This window comes from Phascolarctos cinereus, unplaced genomic scaffold (genome assembly GCF_003287225.1).
Source record: "Phascolarctos cinereus isolate Bilbo 61053 unplaced genomic scaffold, phaCin_HiC Scaffold_5;HRSCAF=322, whole genome shotgun sequence".
Lineage (NCBI taxonomy): Eukaryota > Metazoa > Chordata > Mammalia > Diprotodontia > Phascolarctidae > Phascolarctos > Phascolarctos cinereus.
In genome coordinates this window covers 476,097,157-476,117,489 of record NW_027555958.1, presented here as the reverse complement: position 1 = coordinate 476,117,489, position 20,333 = coordinate 476,097,157, and the positions used below count along the sequence as shown (strand labels likewise).

Below are 20,333 nucleotides of genomic sequence, written 5' to 3'. Positions count from 1 at the left end.
TTCCCAGGTCAAGGAGAAAATATTACAAGCTGCCAGAAGGAAACAGTTCAAGTACTGTGGAAACACAATCAGGATAACACAAGATTTAGCAGCTTCTACATTAAAGGACTGCAGGGCATGGAATATAATATTCTGGAGGGCAAAGGAGATAGGATTACAACCAAGAATCACCTACCCAGCAAAACTGAGTATAATCCTTCAGGGGAAAAAATGGTCATTCAGTGAAATAGAGGACTTTCAAGCATTCCTGATGAAAAGACCAGAGCTAAAGAAAATTTGACTTTCAAATACAGGACTCAGTGGAACATGAAGAGGTAAACAGGAAAGAGAAATCATAAGAGACTTATTAAGATTGAACTGTTTACATTCCTGCATGGAAAGATGATATTTGTAACTCATGAGACTTTGTCAGTATTAGGGTAGTTGAAGGAAAAAAAATGTATGTATGTATATATAGATAGATAGAGGGCACAGGGTGAGTTGAAGATTAAGGGGTCATATCTGGAGAATAAAATTAAGGGATGAGAGAGGATGATACTCAGAGAAGAAAGGGAGAGGTAGAATGGGGTAAATTATCTCACAAAAAAAAAACAGAAAAGAAGTCTCTCACAGTGGAGGGGAAACAGGGGAAGGTGAGAGGGAATGAGGGAATCTTATTCTCATAGGATTTGGCTTAAGGAGAAATAACATACACATTCAATTGGGTATGGAAATCTGTCTTACCCTACAGGAAAATAGGGGGAGAAGGGGACAAGAGAGCAGGGGGATGATAGAGAGGAGGGCAGATTGGGAAAGAGGGTAATCAGAAGCAAATACTTCTGAGGAGGGACAGGGTCAAAAGAAAGAATAGAATAAATGGGAGGGCAGGATAGGATTAAGGGAAAGAGAGTTTTTCACAACATGTCTGCTATGGATGTGTTTTACATAACTGCACATGTACAACCTATATTGAGTTGCTTGCCTTTTCAATGAGGGTGGGTGGGGAGGGAGGAAGGGAGAAAATTTGGAACTCAAAGTTTTAAAAACATGTTTTAAAAAAAATGTTTTCACATGCAACTGGGAAATAAGAAATACAGGAAATGGGGTACAGAAGTCTATCCTGCTCTACAGGAAAATAGAAGGGGAAGGGATAAGAGAAGGGAGGGGGAGAGATAGAAGAGAAGGCAGACAGGGGAAGGGTATTCAGAATGCATGCCATCTTGGGGTGGGGGGAGGGGTGAGAAATTTGGAACTCAAAAACTTGTGGAAATTTAATTAAGATTAAGAAAATAAAGAAAAGAAAATTCCCCCCCCCAAAAAAAAAAAGATGATGTCTAGACTCTGTTTTTGATCATGGCTTTCAGATAGTCCAGTAATTTTCAGATTCTCTCCCCTGGATCTGTTTTCCAAGTCAGTTGTTTTTCCAGTGAGATATCTCATATTGTCTCCTATTTTTTCATTCTCTTGAATTTGTTTTATAGTGTCTTGATTTCTCATAAAGTCACTAGGTTCCAATTGCTCTATCCTAATTTTTAAGGAAGTATTTTCTTCAGTAGTCTTTTGGACTTCCTTTTCCATTTGGCCAATTTTTCTTTTTAGGGCATTTTTCTCCTCATTGGCTTTTTGGACCTCTTTTGCCATTTGGGTTAGGCTATTTTTTAAGGTGTTATTTTCTTCAGTATTTTTTTGGGTCTCCTTTAGCAAGCTGTTGACTTGTTTTTCATGATTTTCTTGCATCACTCTCATTTTTCTTCCCAGTTTTTCCTCTACTTGTCTTACTTGCTTCTCAAAATCCCTTCTGAGCTCTTCCAAGGCCTGGGACTGATTCATATTTTTCTTGGAGGCTTTGGATGTGGGAGCTTTGACTTTGTTTTCTTCTTCTGGTTGTATGTTTTGATCTTCTTTGTCACCAAAGTAAGACAATATAGTCTGACTCTTTTTGTGAGGTTTGCTCATGATCCCAGCCAAGTATTTGAGTTTTAAACTGTTTGTTAAGGTAAGAGACTGCTTCCAATGTGGTGAATGTACTGTCCCAAGCTTCGGGGGCTTATACAGCTGTTTTCAGAGATACTTATAGGGACCTGTAAATTTTCAGTTCTTGCAAGGTGGTATGATAAGGGGTGAGGTGTTTACTCCTTTCCTGGCCTGTGCTTTGGTCTGTTAGTGACCACAAGCATTCCTTTCTGTCCTGGAACTGTGAAGAAGGTTTCCTCTCCACTGCCACTACAAGCTCCACCAAGCCACCACTCCTCCTATTAGACCCGAGGACCACCACCGAGAACTGTGACCCAGATCCAAACATGGGCAAAGCAAGATTCCTGCCTCAGCACTGGCAAAGAGATCCCCTGCAGTCCCCCTCTCATCAGCCACTGGATTCCCCCTCAGTCTGTGGGCTGGAAGATCAGGATGCAGCCACCGCCCTGGCGCCCACGCTCTGCACTGTGAAACTGGCTCTGAGCCCTAGCTCCTCTCTCAGCACTGCAGAAACAGACTTTTCCCACTGACCTTCTTTTGCGTTCCTGGATTGAGAAGTCTTGAAACCACCACAGCTGCCCACGATTCAGTCCTCTGAGGCCTGCTCCAGGTTTGTGTGTCCTGTGCGCCCACACCTCACTGTGCTCACCTACCAGCCCCCCACGATATACCTTTCTGATCAATCATCCAGATTGTCTTGGGCTGGAAATTTTCTTCACTCTGTCTTTTTGTGGGTTCTGCTGCTTTAGAATCTGTTTAGAGCCCTTTTTTATAGGTATTTGGAGGGGTTTGGGGGAGAGCTGAAACAAGTCACTGCTTTCACTCTGCCATCTTGGCTCCGCCCCCTGCTATGAAAATTTTTGCAGCCATAGGTCCTTTCTTTTTTTGATATATTTGAGGTGTAGACCTACTAGTAATGTTGTTAGGATAAAAAGTGTGTACAATTTATGAACTTTGGGGGGAATGATTCCAAATGACTTTCCAGAATGGCTGAACCAATTTGTAGCTCCAACAACAGAGCATTAATGTGCCTGTTTTCATGCATCCAATCCAACATTTGTATTTTTCCTCTTTTGTCCTCTTTGCCAGCCTGATGGTGTGAGGTTGCTTTAATCTGAATTTCTCTAATTATTAGTCGTTTAGAGCACATTTTTCATTTTTTGTTGATAGATTCAATTTCTTGCTTTTAAAACTCAGTTCATATTCTTTGACTATATTTTTTTCTGTTGAAGAATGTTTCTTGGTTTAACAAATTTGGGGAGTTTTTAGTTTAATCTATTTGAATCAATTTCTAATATCAATTCCTAATGTCTTGGAGAGGAGGTCTTTATCAAAGAAACTTGCTGCAAAGATATTTCACTCATTTCCCTTTCTCCCTTCCAGTTTTAACTACAGTCGATTGGTTTGTGTGTGAACTTTTAAATTTGATATAGGTGACCTTGTTCATTTTGTCTTTTGTGACCCTCTCTATCACTTGGTTAGCTCTAAACTCTTCCCTGTCCACACATCTTAAAGATATTTTTTACTTTGCTCCTTTCATTTGTTTATGATATAATTTTTCAGTTCTGGACATGCATCTGTTGGAAGGTTTCCTTGATAAATACTGTGACGTATTGATCTAAACCTAATTTCTTTCAGACCAGTGTCCTATTTTCTTGGTAGATTTGTTTGTTTGTTTGTTTTTTTCATGTAGTGAATCCTTCCCCCAATAACTGGGGTCTTTGTGCTTCTTAAACATTATCAAACTATATTCTCATACTAACCTAGTCTTTTCCACTGATCAGCTGCTTATTGAACAGTACTGAATCATTTTAATCATTACTGCCTTAAGGGTGGTGTTCCTGAAAGATGTGATTCCCTGACCAAGACACTCTCATGCCCTTAGTTTAAAAGAAAAATTCCTTTATTTGGCCTTGAAAGCCTTTTGAAATCTGAATTCACTCTTATCTTTTCAGATTAATTATACACTAACCTCCTGTGTTCCACCCACTCTTTCCAGATTGCCCCAGTGTATGACATCCCATCTCCACCTTTCTGAAGGCTTCCCATCCCAGACCTTACATGGCTTCCCTCTCTACCTCCACATCTTAGCACACCTCCCTTCCTTTTATACTCGAGTTACCTCCTACAGGAGTGTTTCCTGATCCCTCCTGCTGCCAACAGCTCCTGAAATTGGCCCCTTATTTGTTTACTCTGAGCATCTACATTCATGATTGTGCACATATATATGTTTGTGTGTATGCTCCTTCTCCCAAAAGTACATAAGCTTCTTCATGGAAGAAGTTTTTCTGTTCTGTCTCCCGAACCTAGCATAGAACCTGGTGCCTACTAGGCATTGTTAAAAAGCTGATTGATTAATTAAACAAATACAGGGATTTTAAGAATTGGGGTGTATCAGGAATATATCCTGGGCATAAGGATTCTTCTATGCAAAAGCTTGGAGATAGAAATTTGAATGTCATGTAGAAAGAACAGAAGGCCAATTTGCCTGAAATATAGGATGCCTGAAGAAGAATAATGATTAACAAGCTTAGAAAGGTAGGTTGGAACTTGATTGGGAAAAAGCATAAATTTTAAGTAGATGAGTTTATATTTTTCCTACAGGCGATAAGGAATCATCCATACTTTTTTTTAATGTGTGCACGTATATATAATTTTTCCTCAATTACATGTTAAAACAATTAATATTTATTTTTTTTTGAGTTTTGCATTCCAAATTCTAACTCTCCCTCTCTTACCCCACCTCATGATGGTAAACAATAGGTTATACATGTTCAATCATGTAAAATATTTACATATTAGTCATTTTGTACAAGAAAACTTGAATAAAAGAAAAAAATGAAAAAAATAAAGTGAAAATTAGCCTGCTTCAGTGTATCTTCAATCAATATCAGTTCTTTCTCTGGAGGCAGATAGTCTGCTTTATCATTAGTCCTTTGGATTGTCTTGGATCATCGGATTGCTGAGAATAGCTGAGTCATTCACAGTTCTTCATAGAATGATGCTCTTGTAGCAGTGCACACCGACTGTACATCAGCTCATGTAAGTCTTTCAAGGTTTTTCTGAAATCATCCTGCTTGTCATTTCTCACAGAACAGCAGTTATTATTCCGTCTCAATCGTATACCACAGCTTGTTTAGCCAATCATCAATTGATGGACATCTCTTTGATTTCTAGTTCTTAGCCACCATAAAAAGAGCTTTGTAAATATTTTTGTGCATATAGGTCCTTCTTCTCCCCCTTTTTATATCTTTGGAGTATAGACCTAGCTGAGGTATAGCTGCATCAAAGGATATGTACAGTTTTAGAGTCTACTGGTCATAGTTCCAAAGTGTTCCCCAGAAGGGTTGGATCAGTTCACAACTCCACCAACAATTCATGTCCCAGTTTTCCCACTTCTCCAAAATCCATAATTTTCCTTTTTTGTCAAACTAGCCCATCTGATAGGTATGTGGTGGTACCTCAGAGTTGTTTTAATTTGCATTTCTCTGATCAGTAGTGATTTAGAGCATTTTTTTTTTCATATGACTGTAGGTAGTTTTGATGTCTTTGGAAATGGCCTGTTCATATCTTTTGACCATTTATCAATTGGGAGATGACGTCTATACCCAAACTTCTTGAGAAGGGAAGTAACATAATAATTTGTTCAGTCAACAAGAACTTATTAAGCACTTATTATATATCAGACACTGTGCTAAGCACTAGGGATAAAAAGGGGAGAGAGGGCAAAAAAAAATCCTGCCCTCAAAAACTTCACATTTAAGTGGGGAAGCAACATGCAAACAACTTAACACAAATAAGATATAGAGAGGATAAATTAGAGATGATTAACAGAGGTAAGGTACTACATTAAGGGGGATTAAAAAAGCTTATTATAGAAAGTGAGACTTTATCTAGAACTTGAAGGAAGCCAGGGAAGCCAAGGGTGAAGATGAAGGGGAGAAGTACGTTCCAGAAATGGGGGAAAGTCAGTGAAAATACAAGAGTTAGGGGAGTGGAGTGTCTTGAGAAGGAACAGCAAAGAGTCCAATGCCAGCTGGATGGAAAACTACTTGTGGGGGGAGGTGGAGAAGTATAAATAAATTGGAAAGTTTGGGGAGCAGGTTCAGAAGGGCTTTGAGTGTCAAACACAGAATTTTAATTTGATCCTGGAGGTGCAATAAGAGAACCACTAGAATTTATTGAATTTCCTCCTATGTAGTAAACCAGTGGCTCTCCTTAGACCTCCAGGTATAGGTCTGACATGATCAGATCTGTACTTTAAGAAGGTTAGCTGGACAGATGAGTGGAATTTAGGGTTAAGGCAAAAGGTAGAAACTAGGCTAGTTTGTGTATGAATAGGAAGAATGGGGGATGGAGTCAACCAACATTATGGAAGCAGAATTGACCAGACCAGTTGTGGGTGATGGGTGAGAATCAAGAGTCAGGATTGGCTCCTCTGTTGAAAATCACGTGGGTTCCCTAAATAGAAATGAGGATGTTTGGAAGAGGAGTAAGTCTAGGTTTGAGAGACAGTGAGTTGTCGTTTGGTCATGTTGAGTTGGAGATGACAATAAGCATCTAGGTGGAGTTGGAGATGTGGAACTAGAGCTCAGTAGAGAAATGAGTGCTGAGAATAGGTATGGGAGTCACTTCCATGGAGGTGGCAGCTGACCAGATTCGAGCTGGTGATCTCGCCAAAGGAATGTTTGGAAATATGGAAAGAGGCCTCTGGACAAAATGTTGTGATACAGCCACGACCGAGCACAGAACATGGCGGGGGGTGTTGCAAGGAGATTGAGGAGAGGCAGCCAGATGGGGAGAGGAAGAGCACTAAGACCAGGAGTTGTCTTGACAATCTAGGGAAGAGAGAGTTTCTAGAAAGAATGCTGTGAAGAAACCGAGAGATGAAGAGTGGGGAAAGGTGACTGGATGTAGAAATGGAGATTGTTGGTGTGCTTGGAGAGCGCAGTTTGAGGGGAGTAGTGGAGGCTGAAGGCCAATGACACAGGGCTGAGAAGGGAGAGGGAAATGAGAAAGGAGAGTCAACAAGTAGAAAATCAACCCCTCCCCAAACACATACACACAGACCTACTCACTGACACACACCTACTCTGACACACTCACAGCACCCTGACACACTCACTGACCCACATACTCTGACACACACACACACACACACTCACATTGACAAGCACATACATACACATTGACACACACATACACACACATTGACACATACACTCATACATGCACATTGACTCACACACACTCACATTCACACACACACACACACACACACACACCACACACACACACACACCCCCCAGGAGTTTGGCTGGGAAATGCCAGAGACACCCAGGTCACTATCCTGGATGGCCATTGAGGTCAAATATAGCGGTCAGAGATTGGAACAGAACAAGAGAATGCAGGAAGAGAAGTCAGTGAGTTTTAAGAGGCCCGACAGAGGATGAGAGGGGGGTCACAACAGGCAGCCTCTGTTTCCTCATTGAAAGTATCTAATGAAGTCTGGGCTGAGAGCAGGGGCATGAGGGGTGGCAGGGGAAGCCTGAGCAGAGCAGAGGGTCAGCCCACCCACTCACTGCCTTCCAGCAGCTTGGGCCTGTTGAAGTTAGATGGCAAAGTTGTCACAGACCCAGACAGTGCATTTCAGTGGCGTTCTCCAGTGCCATTTTTTGTATTTGAATAGGATCGTAGATGGTGACAGTGCTCCAGGACTGAAATTTGGAAAGGCCTGAGTAATAATAAGACAAAGGGGTAAGGAGCTGAGGGTGGATGGCTGTGTAGTTGAACTGGGAGACTATGGGGTTAGGGCTGGGAGGAGAGAAATCATCACAGGTTTGATGGCCAAGGACAGAACTCATAGAGTTGGGGAAACAGAACAAAGAATAGATTAAACAGATAGGTGAGAAATGTAAGGCTGAAAGGGTGTGGTCAGATGGAGGAATGTAAACATTCTCAGGCATGAAGTGGAGCACTTTCACAGGTGATGGTAAGAGGATGGGTATAATTATGTCTGTGTGCAGCTCACTTCAAGTCTTTAGAGATCTCAGTTCAAATCCTACCTCTTTGTACTTCAATTGGATTCAACAGTTAGTGAGTAAATATCTTCTTTAATCAGTAAACATTTGATTGATTGATGGGGGTGGAGGTTTTTCTGTGATTTCATTGGTGTAGGATGGTAGGGATATTGATAAACTGAAATAATAATTAGTGAAAGAAAAGAGTGATTTAATATCTTTTCCCTCCTCCAACACTTACCGGGCTCGTTTTGTCTTAGGTCCACAAGAAAATGTTTACCATTCCTTGGACAGAACACTGGGCCTGGAGTCAGGAAAACTAGCTATGTGACCCTGGGTAAAGACCTTCACTTGTGTCTGCTTCTGCGTCGTCAGCTGTAAAATGCGGGTGATAGTAGCAGCTGCCTTGCAGACTGCTTGTAAAACTCAAATGAGACCCCGTTTGTAAAATGCTTAGCCCAGAGTTCCCGACCCTGGCGGATGCTGAAGAAGGACTTGTTATCTTTGACTGCCTTTGCCTTGGGAACCCCAGGTCCGAGGGAGGAGGCTCAGCAGTGTTGTGGTCCACAAAAGAAAGTCAGGCTTTGTCTTGATTTCATTCGAATCCTCAGAGTAGCTGATTCTCAGAAGACTAATCCAGCCAGAAAAGATGCTGCTTCCTGTTGTTTTCTTCTTTTTACAATAGCATTTTAAAATTCAGGTCATATTCTGTAGGATTAAACAACAAAAATGGGCTCTTTGGACCTTTTTGCTTTAAGTGGCACTTTCTGTACTTGCTCACACACTTAAACCATCAGTAGTGAAAGTTTACGCGATTGGGGCAGTGGGGGGTTGGGGTCTGGGGAGCCCCGGGATGCAAGCCCTGCACTAAAGCAGGTAAATGCTAGTTGCACCTACGAACCTCGAAGGCTGGGACTGTCACAGGTCAGTACTGGTATCTCCTGCTCCTCGCACGGTTTCTGGCTCAGAAGAAATGCTTACTAAATGCTTCTTGACTAATTAGCTGATGGCATTAATATTCAACCACTTTCCTAATCTGCAGCATTAACAAATTTTTCCTTTCCTTTTAAATTAATTAGTTCTATTACTTATTTACCTGTATAGCCAACCATCTATTTATTCAGTCATTCATTTGCTTATTCTTTGTCTATTGACTGAGGTTTGTCGTTTCACTTCAGTGAGGAATTCCTGGTGTTGGCTACCGGTCTATAACTTGAAACTTTAGAGGGCTGCCCCGAGGACTAGGAGGTTTAGTGATTTCCCCCTGGCCACAGAGCTGGCCTCATAGGAATTGTCATGGCTTTCCCCCTCGCTATGATGTCATACTGCCTCATGTGACATCATGACCTGCTTACCCCCCCACCACATACACCTTCATTTTTCTTTTACATGTTTTGTTTCTTTGTACATTTCATTCCCATGCTATTAATACTCCTCACTACTTTAACGTCCCTTTTACATTTTCATCTAGCAGAATGACTTCCATTAGGTATTTTTTTTTAATTAAGCTCAGTTGAAGTGAAACTGAAACGTCATTTCAATATTGTTGAAAGACATAATACTTCAGGCTTTTTAAAAAGGTTTTTCAAATACCCACTTTATACTTTTTATAGCTATGGATTTGATTTCTCCATCAACTTAGTTATAATAGGAAGATATCTAAGTCCAATCAGAAGCGGGCCAATAATTTCAAAGTATCTGCCATGGCCAAAAATTATCTGTTAAGAATGACTTCTAATATGTTATTGACTGTTTTGACTAGAACTCGTAATTGTAAGCTTGATGTTATCTGCTACTCGTATATTCCGCATAGGTCTCCAGAGTACTTTTTTATATACCCCAGGAAGCACTAACATTATTGTCACTGGGCCTTAAATTTTTTGTTCAAGAAATTATATGGGATCAGGAATACTTTAATATTTATTATTTATTCCACTGAAGAGCCATGTGGGGCAAATATAGCCTAGGAATAAAGTTGAGCTAGCTAATCACAAGAAGGGCAAATGGTCCATCACAAACCTAACTACTTATAGATTCAAATAGACTAAAGATGGGACTGATTATGAGATGATCTGAGAGCAAAATATATCCATGGAGGGAGGCCTGTTCTCAGACCTTAACATATTCATTCTGCTCAGGGGTTTCCTTCCTCCCTAAAGGCTGGTCTGATTACATCCTTTAATTCGCTTTGACCTCTCCTGTGCACTTAATCCAGCTCTAACTTGTATTATAGTCATTTGTGTTTGTTTCTTCTCTTCTCATAGGTTCAATTGGGCCTGTGGGATCAAAGGCCACCATTTTGCATCTTTGCATTTCACTCCTTATTGGAGTCCATTATACAAATCAGGCGTATAATGAATGGCTGTTGAATTGAATTGAAGGTCCTTTCTAAATCTTTAAGTTTAATGTTCTAGTACTTCTAAATCCATATTTCTAGTTTTCACCCTTTACTAGCTCTGTCACAGAATATTTGATATTCCATCAAATTAGATTGTATATGTTAAAAAAAAAAACAAAGCCAAAAAACAAACAAACAGACTCATCTATTTCCTGGGGGAACTCTGCCCCCTTCCTAACTTTCCTGTTTTTGTGATGAGACCACCATTCTTCCAAGTATAGAGATTTTTGGCTTATCTTTGGTTATTTTCTCTGACCATTTATTGCACATCAGGACTGAATTCCTATTATAATGTCCTTCAAAATATCTCTCAGAGTCATTGTTAGTTGTCCATTTTTCACTACCAATACCCTTGCTACCTCCATTCCACAATTTAAGCAAATAGGGCCAGTCTTTGTCCTCTCATGCTTCCCAACATACTGGACCAGGAGGAGGAGTGGGCATATTCCTCGCTCCTCAAGACCACTTTCAGAAACCTCTCCTTATCTATATAGACATCTGTTTATATCCTGGTTGATACAACCTGTTGGCCACCAGGTCATTGTCTCTTCTTTCTAAAGAGAGTTTCTGGCTCATAGTCCTCTTTTTCAACCTAATTCTTGCCCTTTGACTTGGGGACAACAGTACGTATAGGTGCCATTGCATCCTTGCATGTCATGGCCTCCCCAGAGTCCGTGATCTGACCCTGCACTCCATGCCAGTGACTCGCCATGATCCCTCCATGCTTGATCTCATCGTCTTTTCTAAGTATTCTCATGGGCCACAGTTCTGAATTTCCCTTCTCCGGCTACAGATGCCTCTGCTACAGTCAACTCTCTCGTCTTCATTTCTCCGAAACCCATTCCTCCTCTGTATTGTGAATTCTGGTCATTCAGTGCCACCTCGTCCAGCACCCTTGGCCGGGTCCCACTTTCGTACCTGTGAAGCTGCGTCATTGACGTGAGCTCATCTTTATGTTGTTTTTACCCGATCGCCAACGACAATCCCGGGTTACTCTCCACATCTGTCTTGTCTGCTTCTCTTGGCTTACATTCGGATGCTACTGAATGAGGTCACAAAACCCTTCTTACTGGGTCCACTACATTTAGCCAAGCAATGCCTGAACAAATGTTCACCAGATGCCAACCATCTGCTTGCCATGTTAGGTGCTGGGATGACAGAAGCAAACAGGGAACAAATTTATATTATCTAATCATCAATTTCAACCCAGCTAAACAACAGCCATTCCAAACATCTTCTGAAACCACCTACCTGCGTGCCACCCCCGTTACAAGAGAACCATACTCCACACTTTCCTAAGAAAACCGAAGCCATCCATTGTGACCTCTTTCTTCCCAATTCTACATTTCAGAACTCCTCTACTCACCTCCTATTCTCTTCTTTTTCTGTGTCCTCCAGTTTCTGATGATCCTCCTCTTTAATGAGTCCAGCCTCTCTGCAGGTGCCTTTCATCCTTTGTGCCATCACATCTTCTCTGGGATCTTGCACACTCGATTAGAGCCTCCTCCCCGCCCCGTGTTATCTTCAGTCTCTTCTTACCCCTGTTGCCTACAAAGTTGATCATTTGTTGAGCAACTAATATGTGACAAGATCTAGGGCTAAAAAGATAAAAATGAAGCAACCCTTTATCGAGGATCTTATGTACTGTCCACAAGACAAAAATGTGCCTTTATAAGTAGATCCAGATTAAACACTGGTGTTTGGCAAGTGTGGCAGGAAGGCACTAGCATCTAGAAGAATCAAGAAAGGTTTCATGTCGAAGGGAGCTCTTGATCAGGGTTTTTGAATGGAAAGAAGTTTCCAAGAGGCACAGGTGAGGAGGGGATACATTTCAGGTTTGGTCACCCACCACTTTCCATCTCTATCACTGTTCAAGTTGCCCATTTTCAGAACATGGATTCCTGCTCCTTCTGTCCCCAGATCCCACCATTCTGGGAAGTCTCCGCAGCTTCCGTCTTAGCCCTTACAGAGCAGATACTACCCCATTTCTGCACAAGTCCAAAACCAGGACATTCTCTTGCTCCACTTCAGACCCTCTCTTGCACTGCACTAGAGCACCAAAGGTTCCCATAATCCTTCTTCCCTCCTTTTTAAACAACATTTCTGGATCTCTAAACCCATATCCAGCTTCAAGTTGCTTCGTTCCTCCTCTCTTCTGCACAGAGATACAAAGGTTCCATGATTCTCTTGAACCAAAGTCATAGGAAGCTGCCCCACCCAACTGTGTAAGAGACCTTTGTGTCCTCTGACCCTAGTTTGGCCTGAGACTTAGGGGAATCCCCACTCCCCTACTTGTGCATAAATTTATTAATACCCCCCACTACCAGACTGGCCTAAGCCCTAGGAAATACTCCTTTCCTACCTTTGTATGACTAGAGGCTAGGTAGCTGACAATCCTTATGTCTTATCTATGTAGAGTTTGGAACGAACAACAGAATCTTCTCATTTACTCCTACCTGGTGTTGAATGTGTTCATAGCCTGGCATATCCTTTATGTATCCTTCCTCTCCCCTTGTACCTAGCCTCAGGCTTGAGGCAAGTCCTTCCTTTCCAAGCCCAGCCAGAGCTAAGAGATCTTTCACTCACAAAGTAAGAAGTACAAACATTATATTAACTGAGATCCCAGGAAAGCATCTAAAAAGTATGTGTGTGTGTGTGTGTGTGTGTGTGTGTGTGTGTGTGTGTGTGTGTGTATGTGTGTAAGCTGGACAAAGAATGAGGGGAAAAGCTATTTGAGCATGTACTCCTCAGTCATGGCATGCCATCATCTTTGTTTGCACAGGTTGTGCCCGCGCCTGGAATGCCTGGCCTTCTTATCTGGGCCAGGTTGTCTTTCCTGATTCCATAGCTGCTCATTGACTTCCTTGCCAAATTGTCTTGTATTTATTTTGTATATGTTTTCTACAGACACATGTGCACATAGTCTCCCTTGTTAGTGTGTAAACTTCTTGAAGATAGGGTTTGTTTCATGTTGTGTTTGTATCCCCAGTACTGAGCAAAATCCATGCATCATTGCACCTGCGTAAATTACTTTGTGCTTGCTGAGAGTGGAGTACTGGGTGAAGCGTGCTGGTGGTCAGGAGCAAGAGACATTCTCGAAGCAGAAGGAGCCTCAGTGAGGAAAATCCTCACTGTTAACCTTTCAGGCACATGCATATTAAATTATGAAATTATAAAGACAAAGTCACAAAAGCCTATGAAAGACAGAATTTAGTTATATTAAAATACCAATGAAAGTCATCACACTATGCAAAAGTGAGGAAAAATCATAAAGGAAGACAAAAATATGAAGTCTTGAAATTTAAGGTTAACATCCCCAAATCACATAATCCACAATTTGACAATATTGTTTGATAACATAATTATTTATTTCCAAGAAAAATAAGACTTTGAATAATTTATCGACAGAAATCCACAATTAAACAAATCCTTATAAGCACTAGAAGATGCACTACAAACTTACTAAATGAAAACTTCTTCAGAATATTATAATATCCATTCAATCTCTTAGTAGTGGCTCTTAAGAACTAGATAGCTAGACTTATAATGTTAACAGGATTTTACTGAGCCGGTCTCCAACCTGAGAATGACCAAACAGCAGGCCAGAGACAAAGTGCTGGTAATCAGGTAGCCATTTAATTAACTAGTTTCATTAGGAGGAACACATTTTCAAATCGAGTATTCTCTTGATCAGAATTCCACTTTGCTGAAGTGAAGACAGAGATTATATACTTAAATCACAATTGGGAAAGGAGAGAAGGTGCATTACAAACAATTGTTTCTAGGACGGGAGTGATTTCCCACGATCAGCTCACAAATCCCACCTTCACTAAGGTAAAGGTGTTCTGAAGTGCTGTGGCAACAGCGTTGTTCAGGTCTTTGGGGGTCGTTATTTGGTGGGTCCTGAGGCCAGAGTTCTGTGGTGAGAACAGGTTCTATAATCTCTGATTCGCTTCACTGCAGGTGTGCAGGCACAAGGAAGCCAGTGATTGTGAGTGTTGTCAAAGTTTGATTGATCATTTCAAGCTACATTGTAAGCTTCTGACTCACAAGCCAGAAAGGCAGCTCTTGAGAAATGAAATTATTAGTATATTCGTTACACATGTCCTATTGATTAATGTAAAAATGATGGTTCTCTCCTCAATAGACAGGTGTTTGGATACTTTAAAGACTTTCTTATCTCATCAACATTGGTACTACCTTTACAAGGACATTGGTATCTTTCTCTTTGTCCATGACTTTGATCTCTGTCCTCTTGTAAATCCTTCACAGGTGGCTCATCCAATGTATTAGGAATTTTCCTCTCAGAGCTCTTGTCATTTCAGGAGTACTACTGGTATACCAGTGTACATCATCATATTTTGCTTATTTTCACTCTCTATACATGTCCAGTTCACCATCTTTTAAAGACCTATTTTTGATGCTATCCTTAAAACTAAATCTTCGTTGGTGGTATTATGTCACAGGCTATTTATAGCAACTGGACCTCTCACTATTGCCCTTTGGGTGATAAAATTTTTCAAAGACCGTAGAATTAATTCTATGACTCACAGACGTAAATCATGAATATAAGAATATTGATGCTTAAAAAATTGGGGCCTGCTTTCAGTGACTAAAAGCATTGTGAAGTTTCCCAAATGCAATCCACACTACTTTACTCCTATTTAATGCTTGTTTCAAATCACTTTCTGTTCAGAGTATCAACCTGATCGACTAACAGTATGGGTTTCCTCTTCTACTCCAAATTATAGTCTTAACCAATAGGCATTCATCATTTGCTTGTTTCCCTACCCCCCTTCATAGAAGTTAAACCAAACTCTTCTATTCACTCTAACCATAGTGGCCCCCACGGTTCTGTTCTGGGCTTCATTCTCTTCTCCCGCTATACTACATCTGATGATCTCATCAGCTCTCATGGATTTTATGACCATCTCTATGCTGATGATTCTCAAATCTCTCTATCCTGCCCTAACCTCTTTGCTGATCTCTAAACTTTCACTGCTTTTCAGACATCTCCAATTGATATCAGTAGACATCTTAAATTCAACATGTCCAAAACAGAACTTAACATCTTTCCCCCTAAACTTCTGTATTACTGTCAAAAATATGTCTTCCCAGTCCTTCAGACTCACAGCCTATAGGTGTCATCCTAAGCAGAGTATTTTCTCTTTCGTTTTTCTTTCTTGTGGCTTTTCCCTTTTGTTCTGGTTTTTCTTTCACAACATGACTAATGGGGAAATATATTTAATATGATTGTATGTGTATAGCCTGTGTCAAATTGCTTGTCATCTTAGGAAGAGGGGAGGGGAGAGAGGAGGGAAGGGGAGAGAGGAAGGGAGAAAAAAAATGGAACTCAAAATCTTATAAAACCATCTTTACATGTAATTGGAAAAAAATACTATTAAGTGGAAAATAAAATGAAGAAGTTGATGAAAGAAAGAAAGAAAGAAAGAAAGAAAGAAAGAAAGAAAAAGAGAGAAAGAGAGAAAGAGAGAAAGAGAGAAAGAAAGGAAAGGAAGAAAGAAAGAAAGAAAGAGAAAGAAAGAAAGAAAGAAAGAAAGAAAGAAAGAAAGAAAGAAAGAAAGAAAGAAAGAAAGAAAGAAAGAAAGAAAGAAAGAAAGAAAGAAAGAAAGAAAAACTTGGAAAGACTTACACAAACTGATGAAAGTGAAGTGAGCAGAACTAGGAGAACACTGGTCTCAGTAACAGCCACATTGTGTGATGATCAGCTGTGAATAACAGCTTTTCTCAGCAGTGCAGTGATTCAAGACACTTCCAAAGGACTCATGATGAAAAGTGTTCTCCACTCCCAGAGACAGAACTGATGGAGTCAGAATGCAGATCGAAGCATATTTCTCACTTTTTAATTTTTTTGTGTTTTTTTTGTCTGTTTTCTTTCACAACATGACTAATATGGAAATATATTTTGCATGATTGCACATTTATTACTTATATCAAATTGCTTACTTTCTCATAGAGGAGTCAGGAGATGGAGGGAGAGAATTTGAAATTCAAAATTTAAAAAAAAAGATTAAATTTTGTTCTTACATGAAATTTGAAAAAAATGTTATTAAAAAAGAACAAAAGTCTAATATTTGCTACTATCTAATAAATTTTTATGAAAGTTTCCTGTAAAGATCATCTGGTAAAAATTTGGAATATTACCTACACACACACACACACACACACACACACACACACACACACACACACACACATCTCTCAAATATAGCCCTTTCTCTCCACTGACCTACTGCCATTCTGGTGCCGATCCTCATCGCCTCATGCCCAGACTGTTGCAGTAGCCTTCTGGGAGTCAGCCTCCCTCGGGTCTCTCCCCGCTCTGATTCATCTTCCTTTGAGCCACTAGAGTGATTTTCCTAACGTAAGAGTCTGACCATCTCAACCTCCAACCCCTCACATGCTCAGTGCATGCCAGGGGCTCCCTATTGCCTCCAGATCAAATACGAAGCTCTCCGCTTGCCTTTCAAAGCCCTCCGTGACCTAGTCTCTTCCTCCCCTTCTTGTCTTACTCTTCATTCCCTGAGCTGTCCTCATTGATCTGGTGACACCATGGCCTCCTTGCTTTTCCAGGAACAAGACACCCCCACTCCTCAGTTCTCCACATTCTCTCTTCTTGACTCCCATACCTGGAAGAGTCTCCCTCCTACTCTCTGCCTAGTGGATTCCTTTGTTGTGGTTCAGTCATTTTTGAGTCATAACTGACTCCTTGTGACACCGTTGAGGGTTTTCTTGGCAGAGATACTGGAGTGGTTTGCCATTGCCTTCTCTAGCTCATTTTACAGATATGGAAACTGAGGCAAAGAGGGTTAAGTGACTTGCCCAGGGTCACACAGCTAGTAAACGACTGAGGTCAGATTTGAACTCAAGTCTTCCTGACTCCAGACCAGGAACTCTATCCACTGTGCCACCTAGCTGCCCCTACTGGCTTCCTTTAAATCCCAACTAAAATTCCATCTGCAGCAACATCTTTCCCAATCCCTCTTCATTTCAATGCCTTCTCTATATTAAATATTTCCTATTTACCCTGCATATAGTTTGCTTTGCTTGTATTTGGTTATTTATTGTCTTTCCCATTAGACCGTGTGCTCTTTGGAAGTAGTGACTGTCTTTTGGACTTAGTAAAATATTCATGAACCGATTGACACAAACAACAGTCCACAGATATTTATTCAGGATCTACTATGCAAATGAAATGGAGATGGACACTGGGGACTCAGAGATGTGCTATGTAACCTGCTCTCAAGTAGCTCCCAGCTGAGTGGGGAGAAAGACATTCCAACAATCAGAAATTCATAAACACTCCTGAAGGGAGGCATAGAAGAAATGCTAGCGGGGCAGCCTCATGTCAACAGAACATTAGGAAGACTTTGGGGCCCTCTTCCTCAGATGCCCACCATGTGACCCTGGGCAGATAACTGATCTTCTCTGGGCCTTAGTTTCTTCATTTTTACAGTGGAGATTATTAGTAGCACATATTGTGGAGCATTGTTATGAGGGTCAGATGAGGTAACATGAAAACTTAAAGTGATATAAATAACTGTTATCGTAAGATGCTGTAAGAAATTTGAAATGTTTTTTTTTAATTTCCAGATAATTAATTGACGATTCATTTTTTTTCCTTTTTAGGACAAAACCTCACCTTAATATTTTACAAAGGGAACCTGTTATTATTCATGAAAAAATAGCTATTAATATACAAAAGGAAAATGAAGGGAAGTGCCCAACAAAGGAAGATGAGAAGGCAGCCAGAGCAACTGAAGGAGAAAAGCCCACTTTGCCTGGAAGGAAGGTGATTATGGGGAATCCTCACTGGGGAGTTTTTCATTAGGAAATTTGAGCTGAGATTCTATCGCAGGACTATTGGTGGGGCAGCTAGGTGGCACAGTAGATTGAGCACCAGCCCTGAAGTCAGGAGGACCTGAGTTCAAATCCGGCCTCAGACCAAGCACTTGACACTTACTAGCTGTGTGACCCTGGGCAGGTCACTTAACCCCAGTTGCCTAAAAAAAAAAGAAAAAAGAAAAGGAAAAAAAAAGACTATTGGCCACCTCCTGAGATAGCTTTGGAAAGTAATGCATGCCTCCAAAAATTGGAATTTAAAAAAAAAGCTTTTAATATTCTGCTTCAGATTCTAGTGACTTTAATCCAGATAACTGGAAAGAATCATTTCTAAAACAAGCAAGATCACATGGTACATTAATTACTGTTTGGTTTTTTTAATAATTCTTGCTGCATTCTCACATTACGATGACACCAGACATTTGGTGGGATGGTAGAAGAGCTAATTTCTGGCACTTCAAAGTAAGGAGAAGTGTGGGTTAGCCCTTCCTTAGATGCAGTTTGACTCCACATTCACTTTTTGACAGCCTCCATTGTGTGAAGCACTGTGAGAGGCATCTTTCTTTACCGGGAGTTTAGATGGTGAATGGCCTTTAGAGTAGACATTGTGGGCCCAGAGAAGCCCTGTTCCTTTTTTGTACCCTCGCCTTCTCATAAACTGTGCCTGTACTTCAGACCTCTGAGGACCATTCACTTGTGTGTTGCTACTTGCCGTGAGTGAGGCAATGTACAACAGAAATCACAATGTCTTCCCAGCACGAATAGTAAAACTGCTATCTTTGTTGCCCTTTAAGGTTGGCCAAGCCCCTTTCAATTCCTTATTTCACTTTAACCTCACTATATCTCTGTGAGGCAGGGACTGTAATACAGGGGTTTAGATTCCCATTTCACAGATGTAGACGCTGAAGGTTTGAGAGATTAAACCAATAGCCTTCATATAGCTAGGAAGTTTAGAAAATGAGATTCACAGCCAGCTGCTGCTGCCTGGCTCTGCCTTCAGCCCCTTGGTCTACAAAGAAATGTGCTCATCTTCGAGATAGCAGGAGTCTTTTCCAACCTTCTCCTGTATCCATTGTGTGCAAACAGGATTGATAGATAGATGTTTCTAGATCATGATTTCTGACCAAACCCCACCGTTCCATCCTTAGTGACTGCATTCAGGCCTATAGCACTTTTCACCAATGCCAGTCTGTCATAATGTTTGCTAGTTTCATTTTCACAGGATTTAAAGTGGCAGAAAATCGTGGTGGGGGACATTTGGTCTAATCCCCTCATTTTACTGATGAGCAAACTGTTGTGTGATTTGGCCAAGGACACACAGGTTGTGGGCATCACGGATAAGATGTGAACCTTATTTACGGACGTCAGCTCTGAGGAGTCTTTTTTCACATCGTGACATGTCCTGTTTCTCTAGCAGGAATGTCAAACCCTCCAGATCACATCTATTGCCATGTATTCCTTCTCAAATCATGCCAGTGCTGTCCCCCTATCCAGGACATACTAACAGATAGTGCAGACTTGCAGTCCCTTATTATGTCTGCACATTATAAAGCGAGTGATCAGTAGTTTTAAAGAAAATGTAATTAGAGGAGCAGTTTTGCTATAATATCAGTGAGATCAAGTGGAGCTATGGACAGACATATTTTCATTGTGGAGAATGTTGTGTAACGATGCTGTTCATTCTCCTCGGCACTGTTTTGATCCTTCATGTTAGACAACGATGTGATAATGACATTGCTGTTCCTTTGAGCCGCGTAAAGCCTACCTGCAGGAGGAGCAGCTCTTTGGACCCTCGGCAAACCTGACTCCTCCTTTGTTTTGCAGCTATAGCCGCAGGGGCCAGGCCACACTACTCAAGCCACTCAAACTGATTCTTCCTGGCAGTGTTGGTCAATCTCATGCTCTTATTGCCCAGACACCCATGGTTTGTCTTCAGGTTTGTGAGACCGGGCGTCAGGGCTCCTGGGCTCATTCATTTGTTTTTAGTGCCTTCTTTAGGTCCCTGTCATCTCACCCAACGCGTACCGTGCCAACTGTCTTCCATAGTATCTCCTAGTGCAGTGTGGTGGTGAGCTATATTAAAGCAAAAAGTACTTTAG

The 20,333-nt window shown here is 41.0% G+C and overlaps 1 protein-coding gene across 2 annotated transcripts in view; it reads left to right on the top strand.

Moving 5' to 3' along the window:
• Positions 1–20,333, top strand: part of LRRIQ3 (leucine rich repeats and IQ motif containing 3) — a 138,385-nt gene that overhangs the window by 68,349 nt on the left and 49,703 nt on the right. For both annotated transcript variants that reach the window (XM_020968580.2, XM_020968579.2), the window contains one exon: positions 18,022–18,184. In XM_020968580.2, the coding sequence (XP_020824239.1) occupies positions 18,022–18,184 (163 nt within the window). The remainder of the gene's footprint in view (positions 1–18,021; positions 18,185–20,333) is intronic.